The following is a 23,614-nucleotide window of genomic DNA, read 5'->3' on the forward strand; positions in this document are numbered from 1 at the left end:
GTCTGGTCAAAGGTAGTTCGCGATGAACTGGGTATCTTAGTCAGTAGGTGAGGTCTGGAGTTCACATGATTTAATAATGGGCTCTTCAACGTAGCAAAAAAAAATCTAAAAAGATCCACTGACAGGAAGCTGTATTTGACATTTCAGTATGTTCAGAATTACGCTGTGGTTTTCTAACAAAGAGCACCCATGTCACAAGCTTCTCAGCCTTCTGCTGGACTGATTAGTGCAGGCAACTTTTAAACAGAGTGGCGTTTTTTCATCTCCACGATACTACAGCTCAAACAAGACTGACTGAATCTGTTGTGAATTACAATGTGTTTGGATTTAACCAGGCAGAAGCTGACATCTAATCAAACAGGAAAAGATAGATTTTTATTCTTTTTAACGGATTTAAAGAATAATAAAAAATTGTTCCTTAAAAGGCCCAAAAACTTTGCATAACTGTTTGTACTTGGTAATAAAGTGAAGTTAAGGGCACTCACTTTGCAGCGTGTACATAGCGGGAAAGCCTGAAATACTAAAGGTTTGTAGTTATTTTCTCCCTAATACAACAGAGAATCCCCCCTAAAACCATAATGAACAAAACACATTTATAAAAATCAAACCATCCAGTTCTTCCAAGGGCAAAACTCAAAGGTTATATAACCATTAAGGATTCTCAAAATATGCCGTTCATACAACCGTACAAATTCACTGGCGCAGCCCTCCTGAGTGCACCAGGTAAGAATTAGATGTATTTAAAATTATCAGACATTCCCAGGGCATTTTTGTAAGGGTGGGGAGGCTGGACCCAGAACAGGCTTATGTGCAGGCTTCCAGTAAAGAGCTTCGCTGCCATTACCATAAATCACCCCTAGAATCAACGGTGATACAGAATCTTTCATTAAGAAAAAATAAAATACTGCAGCTTCTTTCAGAAGGACCGCCACTTGCCATTTCTTTTAGGTAATCAGATAGCTGTTAATTAATAAACCTGTCAGGTGAATCGTCCTGCTCCGGTCATCATTATCCATTCTGTAACAGAATCCTGCTATCATCACTGCTATCCACCCCATAGCTTCCAGCTCAATTAACTTAATGCTATGCAAATGAGCGGCTCTCCTCATCATTAGCTTATAGCCCACAAATGTTAATAACATAATTGGGCCTTCAACAGGGTAATTAGACACGATTTCTTCCATTAGTCTTACAAGGCTAATTATTGTTGATAGGAAAGAGGGGATGAGTCCCAGTGCTGCATGCAAAGAGGGGCATCTGGTTAAAGCAAATATAGACAAAACATCAACAAGGTAAAACAACAGTTGAGATCTATGGCAGGGTCAGGTAGGGGTGGGGGAGAGGAAGACAGCACGATTAGAAACTTGGGAACCACTGGAGAAATTCTCTGCAAGTCAGGAAATAAAAACAAATATTCAGCCTGAATACGGAGCTCTCCCATGCTTAGCAGTAAAACAAGATGATCAGAAGCTCCTGTCAAGTTTTTGTAGACAGGACAACTTGGTAGCTGTACTGATTGAACTGCCTACGGTGTAAGGCAAATGTAAAGAAGGACTTCGGTGAGACCTTAAGTACTGAATCCGGTCCTAGATCTCCCTTGCCGTTATGTCCAAGCTTCTCTTCTGCCATCACTAGTTTTGTTGCATTTTGCTGGATGATTTTTCTGAGTAACAGCTACTTACTGGAAGAATTCCAGAACTGGAATACATGGAATTCTTTAGTAACCACTGAACAAAATGCATTTCAGCAATTGTTCACTGAAAGTTAATAAAACCTTGGATTCAGTATTAATGGACTGGCAATAACATTTTTAACAACAACGACAACAAAAAGCAAGTTTTCAGGCTGCAATTACATTTCAAATGGTGGTATGAAAGCCAATGAAAATTCTTATTCTAGTAATCTTTATGTGCTCTCATCCGTGGCAGTTAGAAATGTACAACCGGAGACAGCAATCCATGAGGAACCTGCACTTTTCAAAGGAGAAACTGCTTTTTTTTAAATACAGCAAGTTTGCCATACCCATGACTTAGCTTTGATAGTTCAGTGTTTTACTGGAAACACAGCTAAGAAAGTTATATGTCAATCTGAAAAGTCCAAAGGCTCAAGGGGTTGAGAAGATGTGATTTCTCTATTTCCTTTCTGTTCCCTTCAACTTTGGGGCCAATGCAAGGCCAGTACAAATCCTCTGATTTCACTGAATACATGAGGAGGAACTCTTCCTATATACTTGGTCTGAAAATCAGTTTAAATCACGTTCACAAATGTAGCAGCATTTCCTGGAGGTTAAATGAAATGCTTATTTCTTAACCTGCTATACCATGGTCTTTGGATAGGACAGTTACACCAAAAAATCAGACCTCTCTGGATCACTGCAGTGCATACCTGTGGGATACTAATCAGCATTTGTATCAGAACAATCTTAGATGACAAATACATATATACTGAAATTTTGATCACATGCAAAGCATGATACGTGTCTTTCTAAGCTCAGAAATACAGTACCTGTTAGAAAAGGACAAGATGAAAACCTCTGTGGGACAGAGGAAAGCCTTAGCCAAAACGTATTTCAAGCCTCACACAGGACACAGTTTTGTAATACATAGTTTTATGAACACAATGCATTTAGGGACAGAAATTATAACCCTTACACAGCACAAAAACACTGGGTCACCACTTACACCTGAGCCAAAGGAAGCCAACATAAGTGATAGTGATTAATACATTTATGTGACTGCAGGTGATCCAGACCAAGGGAATTAGATCCAGTGCACCTATCAGACACAAGGGATCATTCCAACATCTTTCCTGCAGAATAAACTATGACACTATTCAGCTCCACTCTCTTAAATTGCCCTGCACTTGCTAAATTTACTTACTAGAAAATTCTGAGCAAATACCTTGTTCCAAGGCAAACAGCAGTAAATCCACTGATGTTTTAATGAAGATTACACTTTCTAATCCTCATGGTAATGACAAACTAGTCTCCATTCAATATGCAATATTACTTGACAGTTTTAATCACCCAAGCCGTATTATATTTGCTACAGACTGATGCACTTGTCTTCCCAGATCTTCAGCATGGAGAATCTAAGCAAAAGCAGCATAATGCCTGTTCTGCCTGTGGTTTTCAGCATGGGCCAATTTTGCCAGCCACACTAGCTCTGAGTAACGGCTTACTTTGGGATTAGTCTCAGATCCAAAGAGACTTCTAAATCAGAGCGCGGCTGGCACAATCTTGTCCTAAGTTTTTAATTAAAAAATCCTGAATTTTAGTAATCATAGAGTTCAAAGGTAAGGTACATTTCTAACGTATTTAAAAGTAACTGCCCTGGTGAAAAATCAGACAGAAAATGCAGTAATGGACTTTCATAAACTAAACTTTAACATGCACAGATGTAACAGTGACCTTTCTACGTTTACTCAGAATATTCAGCCAACTTTTGCTATCACACCACTGAAGTAAATGGCAAGTGATCAACAACCTGAGATGCTTGACAGCACTGGCCAACCCTCCTTTTCCTATTGTTCTTTCTCAGATAGTGTCTCTATCCACTGTTCTCAAACATTCAAAACACTCATTAGTTTTATCAATGTGTTCTTTTACCCAGTTTATATTAAAATGCTGCCACACCATTATAATTAAAGTTTTCCTCCCCCAGTTTTATTTTTCAAGTTTTTCTGGTTCCAGTCTGTTCTTGAAATGAGTATTTCCCTTACAAAAAGCTCCTAACTCTCAAAAAATAAGACTCGCATGTATATGGTTCTTTTTGTATGTAAACTACTGATGAAATTAAGGTAAATTTTTGAAAAATGACTGCTTGAGTCCATGAAGAAATATTTAGAGTTGACAATGGGTCTGTGAGTTTGGTAAGCTCTCAGGGATGCTGTTAGGATTTTTATTCACAGGTTTTGGTCACCAAAGCAAAGAGAATTCAGAGGGGAAAAGCATAGGTTAGATGATCTGACTGGTATTTAAATGATAACACTTTGATTTCCCATGACTATTTCATTCTTTGAACAAAAGTTGTCTAAGGTGAATGCCCTGAACTGTCTTTGTTGACTTTAGAGATCAGACCCATGAAGTTGTCATTGTGAATTAGGGTTTTAAAAGCCTGGTTCTTCTTTCAGGCACTTCTCAGATCAACATACTCTCCCCTCACAAGATGGAAATGTGCAAGTTCCCAAGGTACTGAACACAGGACACCCTTCCTCTCAGTTTCCTGAAAAATATGGGAGGAGATTTTCAGTGCAAACATGGCAGAATTTGGCTACCAAGCTCAGTAATCTTCGGTTTCTTGTAGGAAATCTCTCTCTGTCTCTCTCTCTCTAGTTAGGTGTTGAGTTCAGAAAGGCAACCTTTATGCGGGTGGCATCTTTACAGAAAAATGGTTTCAACGTAAGGGAAAACAGGACAGAAGTCTTCAGGTTTCCTAACGTCTCTTCATTTGTAAGGGGTAGCTACTGCAGAAAAATATCCTTTCTTTCAGCAGCAAAAAGAATGAAAGGATTCTGCGTGTGGTTTTGTGTCCTTAAAAAGATAATAATAAAAAAATCTTGGCTTAGAAGTAGAAGCTTCTCTTCTTTCTCTTCCTGGAGACTTAGAAAGCTTGCTGAGATCAGAGATCTCCTTAATTGCTATATCCAGGATTTCACCAAACAAGCTCCAGCCATCAAAAGGAGCTTGTATGAGGTGACTTCTAAAAATAATACCTGCCTCCCATAACTGAAGTCAAATATACCTCCTATTTTTGCTGGAGCAGAGTAAGAAACAAGAAGTAATGTTTGTGGCAGCAAATGAAGCATCCCACAGAAAGTCCATAGAAGGATTTTACTGTTCAGATGAGTGTTATTTTAGGAGGGAAGAGAGCACAATCTACTACAGAAGAGAAGGAAAATGGAGAATAAGGATTCTCCATCGATGACGAAACCTTAGGAATCTGTTTAAGGAGCTGCTTCTGTCAGTTTTGTGCTGGGCTAAAGGCTGTGTGTGTGCTGCTTTTTGCACTAAATGTGAAGATTTAGTTGACACTATAAAGGAACCTGTGGGCATGACTGCTTGATAGAGCCTTGATGCCAGAGCAAATGTATGCCTTTTTATGCACAGCTGTTACGCAAAAGGTTAATGGGATAGTTATGCTTCCCTGAAATATTTTGCCTATTATGGAGTGTTCAGTGACACCTCTTGCAGTACAGGTGGATCAGGAAAACAAAGGTAACTGCCTTCATTAAAACCTGTCGATGAACAAGTCTGTAAGTCTGTAAAGTCTGTAAAGACTTGCACCAAGAGACCACACAATGGCTGAATTATTGTAGCTCAGAAAAGGCTACAGGGGTAGCAACCGTGGATTAAAAGGATCCCACTCACTCAGTGGGATCAGTCAAGCAGACGAGTCAATCACCAGTCCAGGTGAGAGGAAGACCCATTCATTTTGCCTGATAAGCACAATCTATATTGGATTTTGGTGGGGAAAAACCCTTGTCGTTTCTGTCTCTAGGCCAGGGTGTTCTGCTCCCCCAGAGCATAGCTACGCAGTTAATGTATAGTCAGCACAGCTACGAGGGTGAGCACCTCTGCTGGGGTGGGGAAGACAAGTGAGAGTTAATCACCTGAGACACATTTTCCAAATGTTGTTTCTATTTCATAAGCGTACCATTGACCTGCAGAAGATCCTGCCTCTGTCCTGCCCCCTCTAGCTCCCAGGGACTCTCCCATTAGGTTTTACCAGACCGGTCAGTCTGCTTGGCATTGAAGACTTGAAGGAGGAGGATGTGAGTAGCTAGGGTGGGAGCACTGATGTGCAAAGTGATAATAAAAAGGAAAACAATTAGCATTAGTGAAGACAACAGACAGTAAAGAAAATGGCTCTGGTAAGAAGGAGCTGTTTCCAATCAGAAGAGACAAAAATCAAGAACGATTGAAATGTAAATTGATCTATTATTTTTACTACTTTCTTTAAAAAAATAAGCCATCGGTCATTTGGATTTACCTACTGTTTCTCCCTGTCCCTTGTGTAGGCAAAATGTATTGTACTGATTTAGTGCCTTGATTAGCAAGTCATTTTTCTGTATTTTTCCCTTTATAAAATTTCTTCTTTGTTACTCATCTTTTTTTTTATGCCATCAATTAAAAATACCTCTATTATAAATACACAATAGCTATCACTTAAATTAGGCCAAAGTTTTAAAAATGCCCTGTAAGATTTTTCATGTCAGAAAAATTCAATCACTATTATGTTTCCTTGATGCAACTATTTTGGGACTTAGCTTGTTCCTTGATAGGATTTTAATTAAGTCATTTACATTTAATTTCCAAATACGTAGCTGTTACAGAAGGCAGGAAGGAAAGGGGAAAAAAAAAAAAAAAGAAACCTGAAGACAGCCTATTTTAACAAAAATATTTCTGATATAAAAAATGAATCTGAGGAATACATATTCAGTGATAAGTATTCCAGTCCATGTCTGGTAAACTCTCAGATAATGGCAGCATGGTAGGGTCACTGGGGTTCTATTAGCTCAATTAATGAGGAGTAAGATAAGGCTAACACCTAGCTCTTCAAACGGCTAAAAAATAGAGCTGGTAGTAATGGAGTTATTAACCTTCACCAGCCATTGAATTTTGCTGCTGATTCAAACTCCATTTCCTAGTTCAGGCCTCCATTAATAGGCTGTTTATTATCCCTAATCCACACTGGGATCAGCTGCAGAAATATGAAAGCCCCATGTAAAGACCAAATAGTTAAAAAAAATATATAAATCTTTTTTTTTCCATTATGATTTTTCCCTTTTGTTCTCAGCATATTCACAGATTCTGTCTCAGAAATTATGAACTTCATTAGTCTAAACTGTTTGAATACAGGTTCTTAGTAGAGTGATGAAAAAGAAGCTTTAAAAATATGTAAAAAGATCATGTAATTGGGGATACAGCCACATCCTTTTGAAGACCAAATAAAACAGAGCTGGAAAACTTGTATTGGAGAAGCTACTGCTGTTTATTTTCTCTACTGGGAAAGAAAAAGCTTTAGCATTGGCAAAATGGGTATTTGAAATATATTATACACTTATTTTGTTGTACCACTAGGTCAACCCTCAAGCTCATCCCTCCCCTCCTGAATTTTGTCCATTTAGTGTGTTGTTGGCCATATTTCTTTTGTGTTTGCTGAGATGGGGACTGACAGCGTTATTTGCCTAACACAGGGAGACTGTTTGAAGTTTGTAGGTACTATTGTAATACAATTAATCAATACCGAGATATAACAATCGACCCTGGATTCAGAACAGATGGAAAAAACAATGCAAGTGATGTAGCAGAGGAACTGGGAATCCCAGAACACCCTTAGCAGTAGACCCCATTGGAACAGATGGATGGAGTGGTTTTATCAGCTTGAAGAGAACTCTAACACAAACTGCGCTATAATTTTAATTACAAAGATCTTGAGTTAAAGGGTCCTTAGGCTCTTTCTCACTGAGTTTTCCAATATCGTTTCAATGAAAGGGACTCTGTGTAGTTGCTGTAATCTACACACGCAAGACATTCCTCCAAAATCTATCACAGTACCATCTAATAATAGCAGATATTAATGGAGATCAAAATAAAGATATAAATAAAATAAAAATATTTGTGCTACTATACATACATCCAGCATGCAGTGCTACCCTGAAAACTGAGTGAAGTTCTGGTTGTCACATCGTAGAAAAGAAACAGCTAGAATAACTAGAAAAGGTACAGAACAGCAAGACAGCATAATCAGATGAGTGAAATGACTTCCAAGAAAGGAAAGGATAAACACATCAAGATTCTTTGCATAGGAAAGAGACGGCTGAACCAGAATATACAACAGGATATAAAATCAGGAATGTTACGAGAGGATGAACAGGGAATGCTTATAAATGTTTCTCATAATAGAAGAAAGGAACCCCCCAAAACCACAGTGTTTTCATATGACACCCAATTAAAAAGTAAAACTCCTTTCTATATGATTTGGTTGGGGCCAAAAGTATAATGTGTGGAAAAGGGACTATAAAGTCAAGGAAAATGGGCTATTAGACACAGTTGTCCAGATGACCCTCTGGCTCAGGGAATCTGTAAACTGCTGATTGCCTTAAACTGGCCTGGAACCAGCAGACAGCTGGTCATGAACCAGCTGAAGCTAATGACGAGAGATATACAACAGATGACACTGTTGCTGCTAAATCTGATTTTAACTATGTTTGGGAGAGAACAGGAGACAAGAAAGATTTTGCAAAATACTAAGAGGTTTCTGCACATTAGAACTATCCAGCACTATGCTATATATTTCTTGTTACATATATATAATGCTTGTTGCTTAAACATTAACAATGGAAAAAAAGCTAAAATATCTATTTACACTCATTTGGATGAGGAACTGAATTCAGTCCTTTGCAAGTTCTGAGCTTCAGATGCCAACCTGTAATTGTATTTGGATTCCCACTTACCGTAGGCACTAAGTGGTTAATGACGTTCTTTCACTAGGTAGCTGAGAGACCACTAATAGATTCAGCTTCTTATTTGCCCTAAAGGCTGCCACAGTTCAATACGATTAGGATCCTGTCCACTTAAGCGATAACTGCTTCATGGGGAGGAACATAGAAAGCAATACATGGCTCTCCTCTCAGTATAGGAAGAGTTCTTTGGTAGACAGGTTTTGTCTGATACAAGGCAGGTTTTTTCTGCACCCTTCTGTAAGCAAGCCTTTGCTCTTCAGCAAATTCTAATTTAAAGAAAACATTATACCTTACTTTTTCACTGGAAAATGAATTATTTTCCTTTTTGTTCCAGGGCAGTTCTTTGGATGCAGTGGCTGATGCTGTATGAGTTTTTTTATTATTACATTTTAACAAACTTTATAGCCCATTTTGTTTGTTTTCAAATAACTTTATTTTCCTTCTTTTCTATCATCAATTACTAGGTTTGTTTTTCTTTTCATAAGATGGAGGAGTCAGGAGACTGATCCTGCTCAATGCTGTATAATTTAGTATTATGTGTACTAGCTTTATGAGGTGGGAGTCAGATAAAACATAGTATTTGAACACTAACCATTTATTAGCTCTAAGGAATAGATTTATGACTTGACAACCAGACAATAACTCTGTGTTCTGATCAGCCAAAGAGGTCTACTTTGAGTTCAAAACACAGAGTAACATACTCTTTCACAAATAATTTTGTTTACTGATGTGACTAGATTTTAATAATAAACTTGATATATATGTAAATTTATTTTAATCTAATTTCATCAACAGAGTCCTCCTAAAAATGAGACTTTGTAGATTGTTCTATGTCTGATTTATAGATTTCTGCATCCTATTCCCAGATTGATTTCAAGGCTATAATTCTATCAGGGTTTTCTCCTGATGTCAGAAACACTACCTCTGCAGATAGTGTTTTATAACTAGCATCACAACTGCAACTGAATTACTGCCCTGCTATCCTATGCTGCAATATGTCCTTTTGTTTATAATCACCCTCTCTCCCTTATACACCTACTACTTCAGCTGCATGGAAAATAACAGCTCCAAAATCAATCAGGTAGCATGATGTCTGTTTTTGTCCCCTACTTCAACCCCTATGTAAAATAGAGGGGACCAAATTCTTAACTCAGATATGAATGTGCATAGCTCTTTAAAGAAAATGGAAGCTGAGCAAACGGATGAGTGCAAAATTTCTACATGGAGGATCTTATAACAAGTTGTTCTTCCTCACTTGATGAGGTCTCGATCCTACAAAGGAGCACACATGAGTATTCACAGTGATCTCATGTACTCAGATACTTGTTTAGGGACTCAGCACCTCCCTCTTAAGTGCATATGAAGAATAATCCATGGGAAATGTTATTTAACTGAACCTAGCATAACTGTCAAAATTTCTTCTCCCTTTTTTCATGAGGTAGACTCTTATTTAGGATGTACTTTAAATTAATTTCAATAAATAAGGCTACTGCTGTTTTCACATAATTTAATTTTCAAGCCTTGATATCGTAACTGCTAGCTCCTTCCCTTTTCACTCTCCTCTTTTCTCTTTACAACTCAACCTTACCCTTTCACATCTTTCCACTGTAAACTGTACCCTCTACAGGCAGCCTGAGGGAGTGGGGGGCAAGTTGAAGGCAGCCACAGAGAAGACACAGGAAGAGTACCTTTGCCAACTTAAACACTTCTAAGGACAAGCATTTTGGAAGCATAAAGACCATAAATTTCAATGCACAGCTTTGGAGTGGATGTTATGTCTGCCAGTGGTATGGACTAAACCAAGAACTCCTGGAGGGGAATGGAAAAGCCTCTCAATTTTGACGAGCAGGCCAACATTTCAAATGCTCACCACCTTTGGACTAGCTGTGAAGAGTAACCCCATTTTATTTGCCTGGATGTCATAACAGCTCTCTTTTGATGCTCATTTCTCTTATATTACATTTCCGAACACTTCATTATAGCTCAAATAAAATATAATTCTCATGTTGTTTTTAATTATTTCACAAAACCAAAAAGTCTCATAATGAGCTCCTCGCAGTGCTAATATATTTCCATGATATTATGCCAATGCTAAAGTAAGAAGTAGATCCCCTTCCTGCTGCAAATAAAATACACCTTCTGATATAATCCAAACTTTAATCCGTTTCTTATGGCTTGCCTTTAGAGGTAACTCAGACAAACAACCTGAAGAACAAACTTCTCTCTTTTACAATTTGGTCACCTGGTGGATTTGTAAGGCCAGTGCTCTATTTCCCACTCTCCAGGGATGAGAGCCCTTTTCTAGACATGTAAGGAATAAACAAATAAGATGCAGTGGCCTATATAATGTCAGCAAAGATCTGTGTCTTTCCACAGACTTGTCATATATGTAACGTGCTAAATACGTATCTTACCTGTTTGGAATAATGTGCGCTTTTTGCAGCTCTTCTCCCTGCTCTATGTCTCTTGGGAAGCCACGAAGCACCCAACCGTTGGTCATGCAGTCTAGTGCATTTAGGCGATCTGCCAGGATCTTCATAACAATGTTGTCTGGGACTGCAAAGGATTAAAAAGATTATGTTTATTTTGTATGCTGAGACTGAAATTAAGGAGGTTACACACTACCTTTTTCTGGTTAGACTGCTACATGAACTAAAAGACAAAAAAATACAAACATGTTTACACGTGACAGATTTTGGAAAGAGGAGTTACTGCTGACTGTGCCTATTTACCGTGTTATCATTGAAACCCCAAAATCATAAGGAACTGTAGGACTACAGTAAAGTATTTGCTAAAAACAGATGCTCCCATAGTTTTGCAATGTACTTTTTCTCTCAGCCATCCTCAGCTGATGTCACAATGAAGCGTGTGACATAATCTTATAAAAATGCAAAAATAACGACCTGAGTTGTGTAAAAGAAATCCTAAAACAGGGAAAAAAAATGTCTGTAGCACTCTGTATTTAACTTAGGAGATCATAATGGTTCTGCCATAGCAGGCTAGAAGCGATATTTCTCTATTTTGCCCAAAGGCTTGAAGCTTTTATAACTGAAAACAAATTTCTAAAATGTATTTCAACTACTGTAATTACTACACTGATGACTCCATAATTTTAGAGATAAAAGTTCTCTTTCCTCTTATTATTTATCTTTAGGACAGGAGAGTAACACCAGCAAGATTCTGATCAGGCTTACAATTACTATGCAGCTTTAAAATTGTATTTAATCAGACACAGTAGTGAGGAAGTATCCTGCATATTTTCCACTATAGTCTTCATGAAGTAAAAATATTTTTACCAAGATACTTAAACTTACATCTCTCTCTTAATATTATTTTTTTTAATAGGAGAATTAAACAATCTGGTTCAACAAGAGTGACTATATATTTTCCAAAGATCTTGCAATGGGTTGGGTTTCCTGTCAAATAACTGAAGAAAGGTCAGCAAAATCACCTCAAGCTACTTCCCAAAGAAGCAGCCAAAACAATTTGCAAGAAGCAACGAGAGCCCCTTCTCTTTATTTGTACAGTATGTCTAATACACTGTTGCCTCTCCTGGAAACAAGCAGTAAAAAATGCTACATAAATCCACATCACGGGATGTTGATGTTTTGATACTCACCCTGCCATTGCATCTGCATACAAAAATACAACAAGTTCTTGTAGGAGAGTGTATGCGTCAGATTCCTAACAATGCAATTCGCTTTAGGACTAGCTGACAGGAATGCGCCTGTATTTTAGTAGAGCATATTATTGTCAGTGCACATTTATACCCTGGATACAAGCAGGTTTTAAACCACAATAATAGAATCCATTTGCTTCCTGAAATTTAACATTTCCTCAAGACTTATGCCTCTATAGTGAAATTCATTTCCTCACCTTCAAGTAATCAAATTACTGAGTTTACAGAATTGCACTCAGAACTCAATGTACCAGCAAAAACAGAGGAAAACCACAGGGAATTAATTAGAAAACAGATTAGTGTATTAATTGAGGGTACCCGCTTCACGTTATTAAAAAATAATAATCAAACCCAAGTTAAGGAAAGTACTGTTCTCCATCTGCTAAAAGAAAGAAGGGAATTGAATAAAATCATTACCAGTCACTTGACAGAGATTAAAATGGCAATGCAAAACTAGGCATTCCATTAAAAATAGGATTCATAAAATTAGCAGCAGGCAGAAACATTATTAGACAGATGTTTCCTATCTGGTTATATGAGACCTGAGCTGCAGGCAGGCATACTGGGGATAAGAGGAGAATTACCAAGCTCTTTACAGGTCAGTTCTTCTCCCCAGCCTCCAGGTTACAAGAACTAATACTAAACCAAGACATGCCAGTAGGAAAAAAAATAAAAAATCTCACTTGCTCTTTCCCCAAAATGTATTCCTTACAAAGACTGGCGGAATTTTCCTGGTACTCATGAATTTCTGGCTGTAGCACTAAACTTCCTATCTTGATGTGTGTTGTTTTATCAAGATTCCTATTGGAATCATTAGTACGGATTTACAAAGATGCCATATTATGTGATTTTTAAAACATTTTCAAAATGCTTATAGCCACCTCTCCAATGGAGATGAATGAGACCTACAAACCCACGCGTAAAATTGCACTAAAGCAGGATTCTGCCAGAGCTGACGTTCCCTGTCAGATAAACAGGGAACCAGGGCAAGCACTTAAGCCCCAGGAATGGCACAGAAAAATAAGTGGATACACCACGCTCTCCATCTTTGGAGATTCTCCAGTTCCAGGAGTTAAATTGCTTCCAATCTGCATACAGCAAGGAGAAATACCAGTCTACAAGAAATTAAAAAGTAATTATTATGGAAAATAGGCAGCATCTCTTCATCTGATCACTTCCCATTAGTCTTCTGTGATGCCAGAGGAACAAAATCTTCCAGTTTGGTGACTGTTTCTGAAAAAAACTGAAGCAACCAGAAGAGGAAAAAAATCTAGCAAGATGATGTAACAATTAATTAACAATTTAGCTAACACCACATCAGGTTGTTGGTTCTTTTGAGTAGTACTGGGGATACGTGGTAACCCTGATATCTTGCTAATTTCAGTGATGACTGACTAGAAGGTATCAGCAGTACACTTCAGATTGTTTGTACGCTCATGTATGTATATACATCACTGAATAATATAGATGCTTACATATTTTCTGTGCCTCCCTCTAAAGCTTGATAGTGAGAAATAAAACATAAACAAGTCAGACAGCAAGCTCTGCTCTCCTCTTGATTAGCGAACATACCTATCACTTCAACACAATAGGGGAACATAGCTTGTTGGCTGTTCAATGGCATTACAAAGTACATCAGCTGCCCTTGAACAGGAACAGTCACGCTTAAAACAGCTGCATTAAAACTGTAAAACATCTTCCACAGACCAGAAAAAAAAATAAGAGGGAAAAGGAAAGAAAGAAATCAGTATTATTTGTATTTTGCTGTGGTATAGACAGAGTAGGTAATGAAGAACTCTGCAGTATGGTATTCCTTTTCACTCATGTGGAACTGTCTCTGGAATGCAAGGGAAATTAATAACCTATAATTGGAGTGACACACAATCTGTAAGTAACTAGCCATAGGTCTTCTGGCCTTTAGCACATGACCCAGAGGACTATATAGCAAAGTAAAATTTACAGCTTTTCTGATGAGGCAGTCAATCTACATGTTTTAAGTAGATTATGAAGCACAAGAGCTTTGAATAATCAATTCCTTTTCAACATAAGCTTCTGTGAGTTTCCAACTCTGAAAGTTGGGGGAATGAAGCTCTAGAGAGGTTTTACTTTATCATTAGAGCAGTCCAAAGATAAGTTTCTCGTAAAAATTACAATTTGCTACAAAGAGATATCCAGACTAGGAAATGTGGCAGCACATCTCTATTAAGAAGCAAAATCCAGATACAGGAGTAAAATCCACCCTCAGAAGTAATTCTGCAGAGCAGCTGAGCTACAACGATACCCAACGCTGAGAGCACTGTATGTAGCTGTGGACCAAGTTCATGGTGAGCCTCAGAAACAGTATACAGGGCAGAACTGGGCCACAACCAACTTCATATAGAAAGGCAATTCATTCATGCATACGTTCTTGCCTAATGTCAGTACCACACGACATATTTCCTTTATTTTCCAGCCTATCTTGGCCACGTTAATAGGCTAGACTACACAGCTGAATTAGCAGCTGTGGACTTACATAGTGATCTAATCAATTCAAGGGTAAGATCAGGCAGGACACAGGGAACAGAAGCTTAAAGTACTGCTGCTCGTGCTGGAACTGCTGCGTAGACACCTAGAGATTTTCTGTTTCCATGACTGTCAGTCAGCACCTTCCAGCAGACCATTTAAAAATAAATTTACTTCCCAGAGCTTCAAAGCTTTTCACAAGTAAAAGGTACTTCTCATGAAAAGTACTTCCTCATGAACTCATGGGAGTGTGGCCTATTAGCTCTTGCCCAACCCATAGATCTGCACGACTAATAGAAAACCCTATCAGGCAATCAGTTGACAAAATCATACCATCTGCTCAAGACAAAAGTAACAGAACATTAAAGGCACAGTCTGAAAGGCAAAAACAGTACTTGAGAGATTACAGGGCACTGTTCTCCAATAGCTTCAATGCTGTCAGTGCTCCAAGCTATACAATTATCATATTTAAATTGATTCCTCCTCCATACACTTCCCTTTAAAACGGACTTTTGATGGGTATTGACTCACTTCTCCAATGTTATAAACCCTTCTTTCTAAGTACAGCATAAATGCATTTGCAGGCATAAATTGTCAGCTTTGCGCTATAAAAAGTTTAAGGTCTTTTAGACAATATTGTCCGTTCACCCTTTGTACTTCTCTTGCAGATTTTTTTTAAGCTAGGTCTGAAGACTTTCACTGCTAATTCAGATGCCTGAGGCTTTATCCCAGTACTTGACAGTTAACATCTTGCCCTGAGTATAACCTACTGCCAAAGGCTACTTTCCTGGGTTGTCCTGTCAATCCTAAAATTAGCAAAGCATGCGATTTGGTTATTTTATTGCTCTATGAACTCTGCTTTATTCACATTGGCTCACTTTATTTGGGTCTTTCAGAGAAGTATTCTGTTTTCTTGCCTACGTTATGGTCCTCAGATTGCCTCAATTTATTTCTAACGCGTTTGAAAATGATTTCGCAGCGATTCACCATCGTGTAAGCCTGACCAATATTTTAATTGAATCCTGCCAGTGCACCAGACGCCTGAAAACGGGCTTTTTATCATTATTATTTTTTATTTCGGAGCAAATTCCGACTCCTGCAAATAACGACAACCCCAACGCCCCTCCAGAGCGAGGGGTGTTGGCGGCGAGAGGCCGGCCTTCGCCCCTGGGTAGCGCCTGGGCCTGACCGGGGCAGAAGCGCCTGGGCCCGGCCCGGCGACGGGGGCCTGGCCCGGGGGGGGGAATCGCCTGAGCCCGGCCGGCTGGGCCCGGCCTCTCGCTGGTTGTGTGCCGCCACCTGCCGGACACGGTGGCACCGACACGGCCCGGCCGGGCCCCGGCAGCAGCTTCCAAGCGGCCCGGTCTGGGTTATTCGCGGAAACCGCAGGAGCCCCCCCGCGGGCGCGGAGCTCCACGCCGCCGCCTCTCTTCTCCTCTCGGTGCCGGCACATAAAGAGGCGATGGAACAAATAAGAACCGGCGTGGCATGTGCATAGCACTGTAACGCGTATTTAATAATCTCATCAGATGGAAAACGTGCACGGAAATAGTCGCCGCGTGCTCATTTTGTACGTACAGCACTGCTGATTTCCCCTAAGAACTGGAATAATTATTTTAATACAGTAAAATAACGATGATAACGATGATAAAATGTCTCACGTCCACATTTTAGATATTTCTGTCTCTTCTAATATACTAAAGCCTCTTCCCCCCCCCCCCCCCCCCCAAGTTTGTTGTCATTTAAAATAAAAATTAGCTGTATTAAGAAGTGCCAACAACATTTCTAAAGCAGGTATGTATGATCCCAAAGCATCAATCAAACGATCCACGATAAATTAAGACCTTCGGAAATGGATGTTGAAGTGAAAGGAGCGCATCATTCTTTCTCACAGTTATCAAAGCAGAGATTCAGGAATCTACGTCTGATCCCATTTAGTGACGAGGTAAGAATCCAGCCCCCTGCACTGTTTTACCTGTTAGTGGCATCTTCAGTGTAGCAATAGAAATTCAGTCCAAACTCGGTATCCAGCATACTATATATATATATATATATATATATATATATAAATAAATAATAATAATAAAAGCATTTTCCCCTCTAAAAATAGTCCTTGCAAGGTTTTCAGCACCTCTATTTGCCTAATGACCCCGGCTATCCGGGAGGCACAGGATGATCTAGTGGGCTGACACTAAGGTCAGGATCCACACACCTGGGTTCCCATCCACGCTCGCTCATTGATTGCAGCAAGGTTTGACCTGAATTAGGTCTTCTGCCTCAGTTTACCCACCTGCAAAACAAAAGCTACTCTGAATTACCTCACAGGTATGTTTCTAACCTGAAAGTTTCTAAAAGTAGCAGCAAAGCATATATTTTCACTACTAGCTTTTAGTCCTTCTGCTTCTGCAGAGAGAATACAGCTAAACACCAGACAGCAAGCACAGTTCTAACCCAGGTAATGTATCATTTCCATCATCAAAGATCCCTATTTCTTCCTTATTTTTAAACTAGTTCAGTGTAACTAAAGAGTACGGGGCTTGTGACAGGACAGAATTTGGCCTATAAAAACCCTTTTTACATTGATAATATTCAGAAAAAGAAGAAATTCAGTCTGACAACCTTGGTGAAAAAACATCTTGGCTTTCTATACCAGATACTGACTCACCATGTGATGAGAAGAGAGGACGTTACGGGGTTTGTTGTCCTTTATCAGTGATGCCTGGTACCAGCAGGCACTCCAGATCTGTCACAGTCCTGCATCTCCCCTTGCTGCTCCCCCCAGTGCCTACCATCCACATTAAAGGGACATTCAGCCCTCTAACCCAAACAAATTAGCAGGGCACAGTAAACCTAGTGTCACCCTGGCTCACTTTACAGTTACATAGAGAACAATGAATGTATGCAATGTTTCAAAAATATAAAGTGATATACAAGAGCCGTTAAATGTATTGCTTGTCATAAAAAAGCATTTCATACAGGAGCCTGATTCTGTATGGATGGCTCCCAGTGAATTAGAGCCAAAGCCAGAATTTGATGTTAAACTCTGAAGACCATAGAAAGGGATGCTGCCAATGTGCTTTCCCTTCCAGTTATCTCACAAAAACTCATGTGATTTCCTCATCCCAAGCTCCAAACAAAAACAACAACAAAAAAACCCCAAACAAACAGAATCAAAGCCTTTTGCTCAGGAGCTAGTGCTGCAAGAAGAATAGCAGGGAGGGAAATAAAGCATTTCCAAGTTTTTTCCAAATGACTGTCTGCAATACAGATCAAAATAAACAAAAGGGCTGCAGCTTCACTCAAACCCACGAGGGCTTTTTGGCACTTTGGTGGTGCACCATGCTCCCCCATGGCAAAAAATGGGGACCACGGGCATGGTACTTTGTAACCTACAGACTGTTTTTCTCCCTCTTGCAAACCCAGACTCCAGCATCGCTGCCCATGTGAATTAAGATGCCTAATACTGGCCTGTTGATACTCCAGTGAAAATAACAATGGTGAACAACGCTGCAAAACCAGGAGACTGGCAAAATTTACCTAGGCAGGACCATACATATCATCCACTGACTGAGTGATCCTCAAAATTGCTCAAAAACAAAACCCACCTCACTAGCCTCTTAAAATCGCACACACTGTATCTTCTGATCTGGATTCAAGTTGTTTTGTGTGTGTGCTTGTTTTTTAATCTTAAATGGGATGGTCTTTAAAGGTACCTTTGTAGACCGAGTCTCCCCAGTGTCACTGCAGCCCTGAATATCTGGTAACCAGCAGTGGCAATTTTGATTGTTTGCATATTGTGCAGAGTAAAGAAAATATATTCCAGAATTTCAAATAAAGGAAATGGGGGGCTCTAATTTATCATATTGTAGTGATTCAACACATTAGAAAAAAGAAGTAAAATTCAGGAAAGAAGATGACAACTTACTGTCTACATGCCTTCATGTAAAACTTTCTATTCTATGACCTTGCATCTTTTATTAAAATGTGGACACCTAAAACAGAAAAAATATATATATTTAAATTTTATTTTGTTCTCTTGACCACCAATTTTCTCCTAGCAGGAAAAAAGACTGCTACCTATTTTCCATAAAAAAAACCTTTGTAGCAGTCCCAGAGGAAAAGTCAAAAGTTTGACTTGAAAAACGGAGCTACTTCAAAAGCATTGTCAAACAGAGGTGAAGGTTTCTTAAAAATGCATAAATTAAAGTATGGTATATTCATAAATATGTCTGCAACTTTACATAGTATATTTGTGATTGAGGTGCATGTATAGATGAACATTTGCTATCATTATAAAACTAACTTAAATAAAGTAGAAAATCAATTTGTTTATTAGCTACTGTTTGGACTCTGTGTGCATACGTACGTGTGTGTGTGCATGTGTGTGAAAAATGAAAGAAAAATGGAGAGTTTTTTTCAATAATAAAAAGGGAGTTGCACTGCAGGGCCCCTAAAGCTTGTGAAAAATTAAACTCGACGGATTCAAACTGTCCTATTTCCACTTCAAAAGAGAAGAGGCACTGAGCTCTTCCCAACTTATCTTCAAACGCCCAGCACCCTAGAAAGTTTCTTTAAAAAAAATAAAGTCTCTAGTTCCCCCAAGCACTGTACCCGTTACTGTAGCTGCTGTCTCTCCCTCTTCTAATTATACCCATGTGAGTCTATTAATCAACTTGTAAATTATTTAGAGAGCCATGCGCTGTCTTCAGCTAGTACAAACACACTGCATGCAAAGACTTGCTGAAAACCAATGGAGCTCCCAAAGGGTCTCTCTCCAATGTTCAGACAGCTTGCAGCTCGCCAGTACAGCGCTGTTAAAAACAAGAAATAACACTAAGCTTACCTCCTCAGATATAAAGATTTACTCAGCCTTTCAACTCTGAGACTCTTTGCAAGTTTTTAAACAAAGAGGAAGCTGCTCTATTGTCAAATCTTTACTTCACACTTAGTGATGAGAATATTAATTTGATGTCAAAAAAAACACCCGCAAGTGCTTTCAGTGAGACTGTGATCACAATCACCAGGGGACCCCAACTTTCAGAGGCTACACCAAAAAGCACCCCTTTAAAACCATTCCAATTTAAAATAAGTGGGAAAATCTACATTTGTACAGTAATAGGTTTTATTAGAAAATAGTAGAAATTATGGAATTCCAGATTTTACCCTCCACATGAAGACTGCCATTGGGGACAGCTTCAGATATTACTACTTAAAAAATGGAAAAAGGAAGGGGAAAAACAACACAGATTGTGTGTGTTCAGCTCTAACAGGCTGCAAACAGTGCAACATTATCTGTCTTCCATGAATCAGCTCTCTTTACTACCTGAATGTTCATTTTGGTGGGAAAAAAACCCATTACCCAAACTAATAGCAGTTTTCCCAGCTGAAAAGCAGAATCTTACTGTTCGGGGATTGTTTTTTTTTTTTTTTTTTTTTTTCTGTACTTCATGCTGTTTTCCTGTCATTTCATTTTTTCTTGGCTTCATTTATTGCAGCCTTGCAAACATATATTAATTAGCAGTGATCACTCCATGCTATTTCACCACAAAGACACGTAAAATTGAACAGATAGAATGGTATGCAAATTTCTTTTCAACTGACCAACACCAAAATGCTTTTGCTTCTATTTTCATTAATAAAATGCAAGCATCTCAAGGGGTAAGCACCAGGGACGTTTTAAAAACAAACAAGCAAACAAACAAAAAAGGTATGCTTTCTGCAGTTTTTTTGTTCTTTTCAGATATCAAATTCTGGCAGACATCTTTAACAAGGTGAATGTAGACACTGCAGATGGAACATTAAATTAATACGTGCCCATGTTCTAGATGAGACCGGTCCAGAATGCAGGCTAGCCTTCCTCAGAATTACAGCAATCTAGATACACAAATCCTGCATAAAGGTCCTCATTAAGCCAGTGGGGCCTGTGTCTGGGCTATCCACACATGCAGTATTTGTCCGTATTTGTCCTGAATTACTAGGAGGAGAGGACCAGTCTGCAGAACAGTCTTTTCACCACGTTTCAGTAGGAATCAGACTGAGTGAATTAATTTATGTGAGTTGTCTTGCTGCCTGCGGAAGGGTCACTGCCTGGGAAAGGTCACTGAGGTCGCCTCTTACTCCAAATGTTAGTCTTCCTGGGCTGCCCAAGCAAACGGTATGTGCTAAATTCAGCGTTATTGACCGAGATTTAAACTAGCAGGAGTTAGGGACCAGAAAACTGACGTCAGATTCCAGGGCTGGTAATTTTCTGCCCAGAGTGTATTTAGCAATTATTGCCCAGTATTCAGTGAAAACCACAATATATTAAAGGAAAGTCAGTGCATTTCAGATCAGTTGTCTAAGGAAGAAATCTGTGTTTATGATAGACAGAAAGCAGTCGGGTTGCTGAACTGAGAACACATTTTAAAATATCTAGTGAGCACCAACTGTAGGCTAGGATGTTCTCAGAATTAAAAATTTAATGGGCTCAAAAACGTCTGTGCTACCTTCATTAAGCAAAATAAATCACCATACTAAAAATGGGAAATTTTGTAAAGCAAGAGCTAAGGTCTTCATGAGAAAACAAACACTAGAAAATACAGAAAATGGGAATGCACTGAGTTGCCTTCTGGGGTGAATAATAGAATTGTCTGGGCTGTTCTTGAAATACATGTACTATACATGAAGCAGCAGTACAGGAAGAAAACAATACAAAGAATGTTTGTGAATCCCGAAAACAAGAAAAGATCCGAGTTAGTCAACCAGAACTAGAACAGAATAGACTGTGCACAGCCTCAATAACTCAGCAATTAGTTAGATCTGAATAAGCTAGTTTTTGAGCCTTTTTATGACACCATGACATACCCTGTTGGCATATCTTGAATGACTAATTGTACGCAATCAGTTGTGTCCACAGGACAGGAAACCACGCTGAGATCAGTCCCCAGAGCAAGCGTTTTAAGAATATATGAGGCATGCCTCTAGATTTCATGGCACTAGTTTGTTTTTGACTAGCAATGATTTAAGCGCCACATTTCTTGTGGTCTATCTTTGTTTCAAGGGTATTCTGCAATGCTACCGCTTCCATGATTCCTTGCCCAAAGGAAGTACTAAGGTTACTTGGGACATAACTAGAAAAGCAATGAAAATTTTGAAGTTCTAATTGCTTTCACAGTTATAACACTGCAAAAGTCTGTATTTGTCCTGAACTACTGTTATTGGCTAAACTAATTACTAAAATGTGATTTTCTTAAAACTGAATGTAGTCAATAATACCACGAGAATCTTTCCTCTGTATTAATCTGGCTGTGACTCTACAGTAAGGTTTCTTTGCCCATCTTTCCTTCTCAGTACACTATGTTCTTTCATTTTCTTCAAGGCTCTTGTGAGGATATTAGTGAATTGTTAGTGTTTACTATAGTAAATTCATTCTTTGTTATTCCTGGGAGAAGAGGATTAGCAAAATGACAGAACTTATTATTTCTGGCATTGTTACAGAATATTTATTTTTATTTATCCATTAATTTTGTGGTATGTCTCACCAAATAAAATATATGTGCATAGAACAAAAATGATGAGAGACTTTTTTTAGCACAATGCACAGAAATATAGTTATGACTCCCATTAACATGCAAAAGCACTATACAGATTTATCCTTGCATGTTACATTAAAAAATTCATCTAAATCTGAAATAACTTCTAATTTGGAGGAAGAAAGGAATTACAACTTCAATTTCATTTTCCTGAAACAAAAGCAGCTCCCTTGGACTAAGGATGTGCATATTTTTAGGACTGGCTAAACATTACAATCTGTGCAATTATTTTACTCTACTGGGAATGCTTTTGATATCTCCTTCAAGGAACTTCAATGGTTAAGATGAACTTCATAAAATACATACAGAGCATTTTAGCAAAGAAAGCTCTTAAAAGACTTATCTTTGAATATGCAGATCATCCAAACTCCCATTTCGACCATAACTGAAATCTAGAGAGGGAGATATTTACAGTGGCAGTCCTCTACTCCATAGGGATGAGAATAAAGTGAAATTACACAGTACACATAAGATTCTGAAGTTAATGGATACCATCAAAAAGGCACGGGTCCAGAGCTTAAGATGCTCTATATGCAAGTTTGAATGCATACAAAAGTAGCCACATTCAGATCAATTGGACTACACGCATTCAGAAGATATTTCCATATTTATTTCCATACTTCCATATCCAAGGCCTAGGATACATCGCAATTAACAAAGGCTAAGATTGCTTGCCTTTGAGCTAAATGGACATTCTGGTTAGCTGAGCTGGTTAGTAGATTTCTAAATCAGAAATTCTCACCTAGAAAGGGCAGCCATGAGCAAAAGAAACTGACAGTTCTCACAGCCGATTACCCACTGATGACTCTGCCTATGTTACAGAGGACCCAGGTCCTCTATTTTAGGCTGCAGAGATTCATGCTTTCCATTCCCACAGTCCCCACTTCAGTTCCTAGTCCCGCAATATGGTGGCTGCCACAAAATATTAATGCATTGAACTAGCTGAGTTACCGTATTAAGAATAATTACAATCATTCTCTAGAGATGAAGTTTAGAGATAAAATTTATTACCTTGTGGTTTGACGGAGGGATAGAATACCCAAAGCTGCAGGCTGCCAAAGGTCTTTTTGAAATGCTTAGAAAAGTACTGAATCTCTTGGTATGGTATCGAGGGAACCTCAGTTAATTTTATAGGCTCATGTTTCAGATCTATGTAATTCAGTTGCAGAATTAAGCTATCATGCAAAAAAAATGGGACTTTTGAGCCTTTCACCTCACCAAATGGCTTTTCTTGCCAAAAATAAAAAGACAATGAAGATTTCTCTTTGTCCAGGGCATTTGCTCAAAATTCTACTAATACTGAAGCTTAACTGAGATTTCTCAATTTTCAGCAAGATCATCTCCCTCTATTTTTCTCATTAGTAACCATGTGGCCTGTTGCTAGAAACAGGAATAA

The 23,614-nt window shown here is 38.7% G+C and overlaps 1 protein-coding gene across 7 annotated transcripts in view; it reads right to left on the minus strand.

The window, feature by feature from the left end:
• AK8 (adenylate kinase 8) overlaps positions 1-23,614 on the minus strand; it is a 76,768-nt gene that overhangs the window by 17,160 nt on the left and 35,994 nt on the right. For 6 of the 7 annotated variants that reach the window (XR_005813787.1, XM_040531606.1, XM_040531605.1 and 3 more), the window contains one exon: positions 10,881-11,022. Coding sequence is in view for 6 of the 7 variants with exons in the window: in XM_040531606.1 (XP_040387540.1) it covers positions 10,881-11,022 (142 nt within the window). In the remaining variant the exon portion in view is untranslated. Of the gene's footprint in view, positions 1-3,247; positions 4,224-10,880; positions 11,023-23,614 lie in introns of those variants that run through there. The other variant, XM_040531610.1, reaches the window with a different exon arrangement.

The sequence above is a fragment of the Cygnus olor genome, chromosome 19 (genome assembly GCF_009769625.2).
Source record: "Cygnus olor isolate bCygOlo1 chromosome 19, bCygOlo1.pri.v2, whole genome shotgun sequence".
In the NCBI taxonomy this organism is placed as follows: Eukaryota; Metazoa; Chordata; class Aves; order Anseriformes; family Anatidae; genus Cygnus; species Cygnus olor.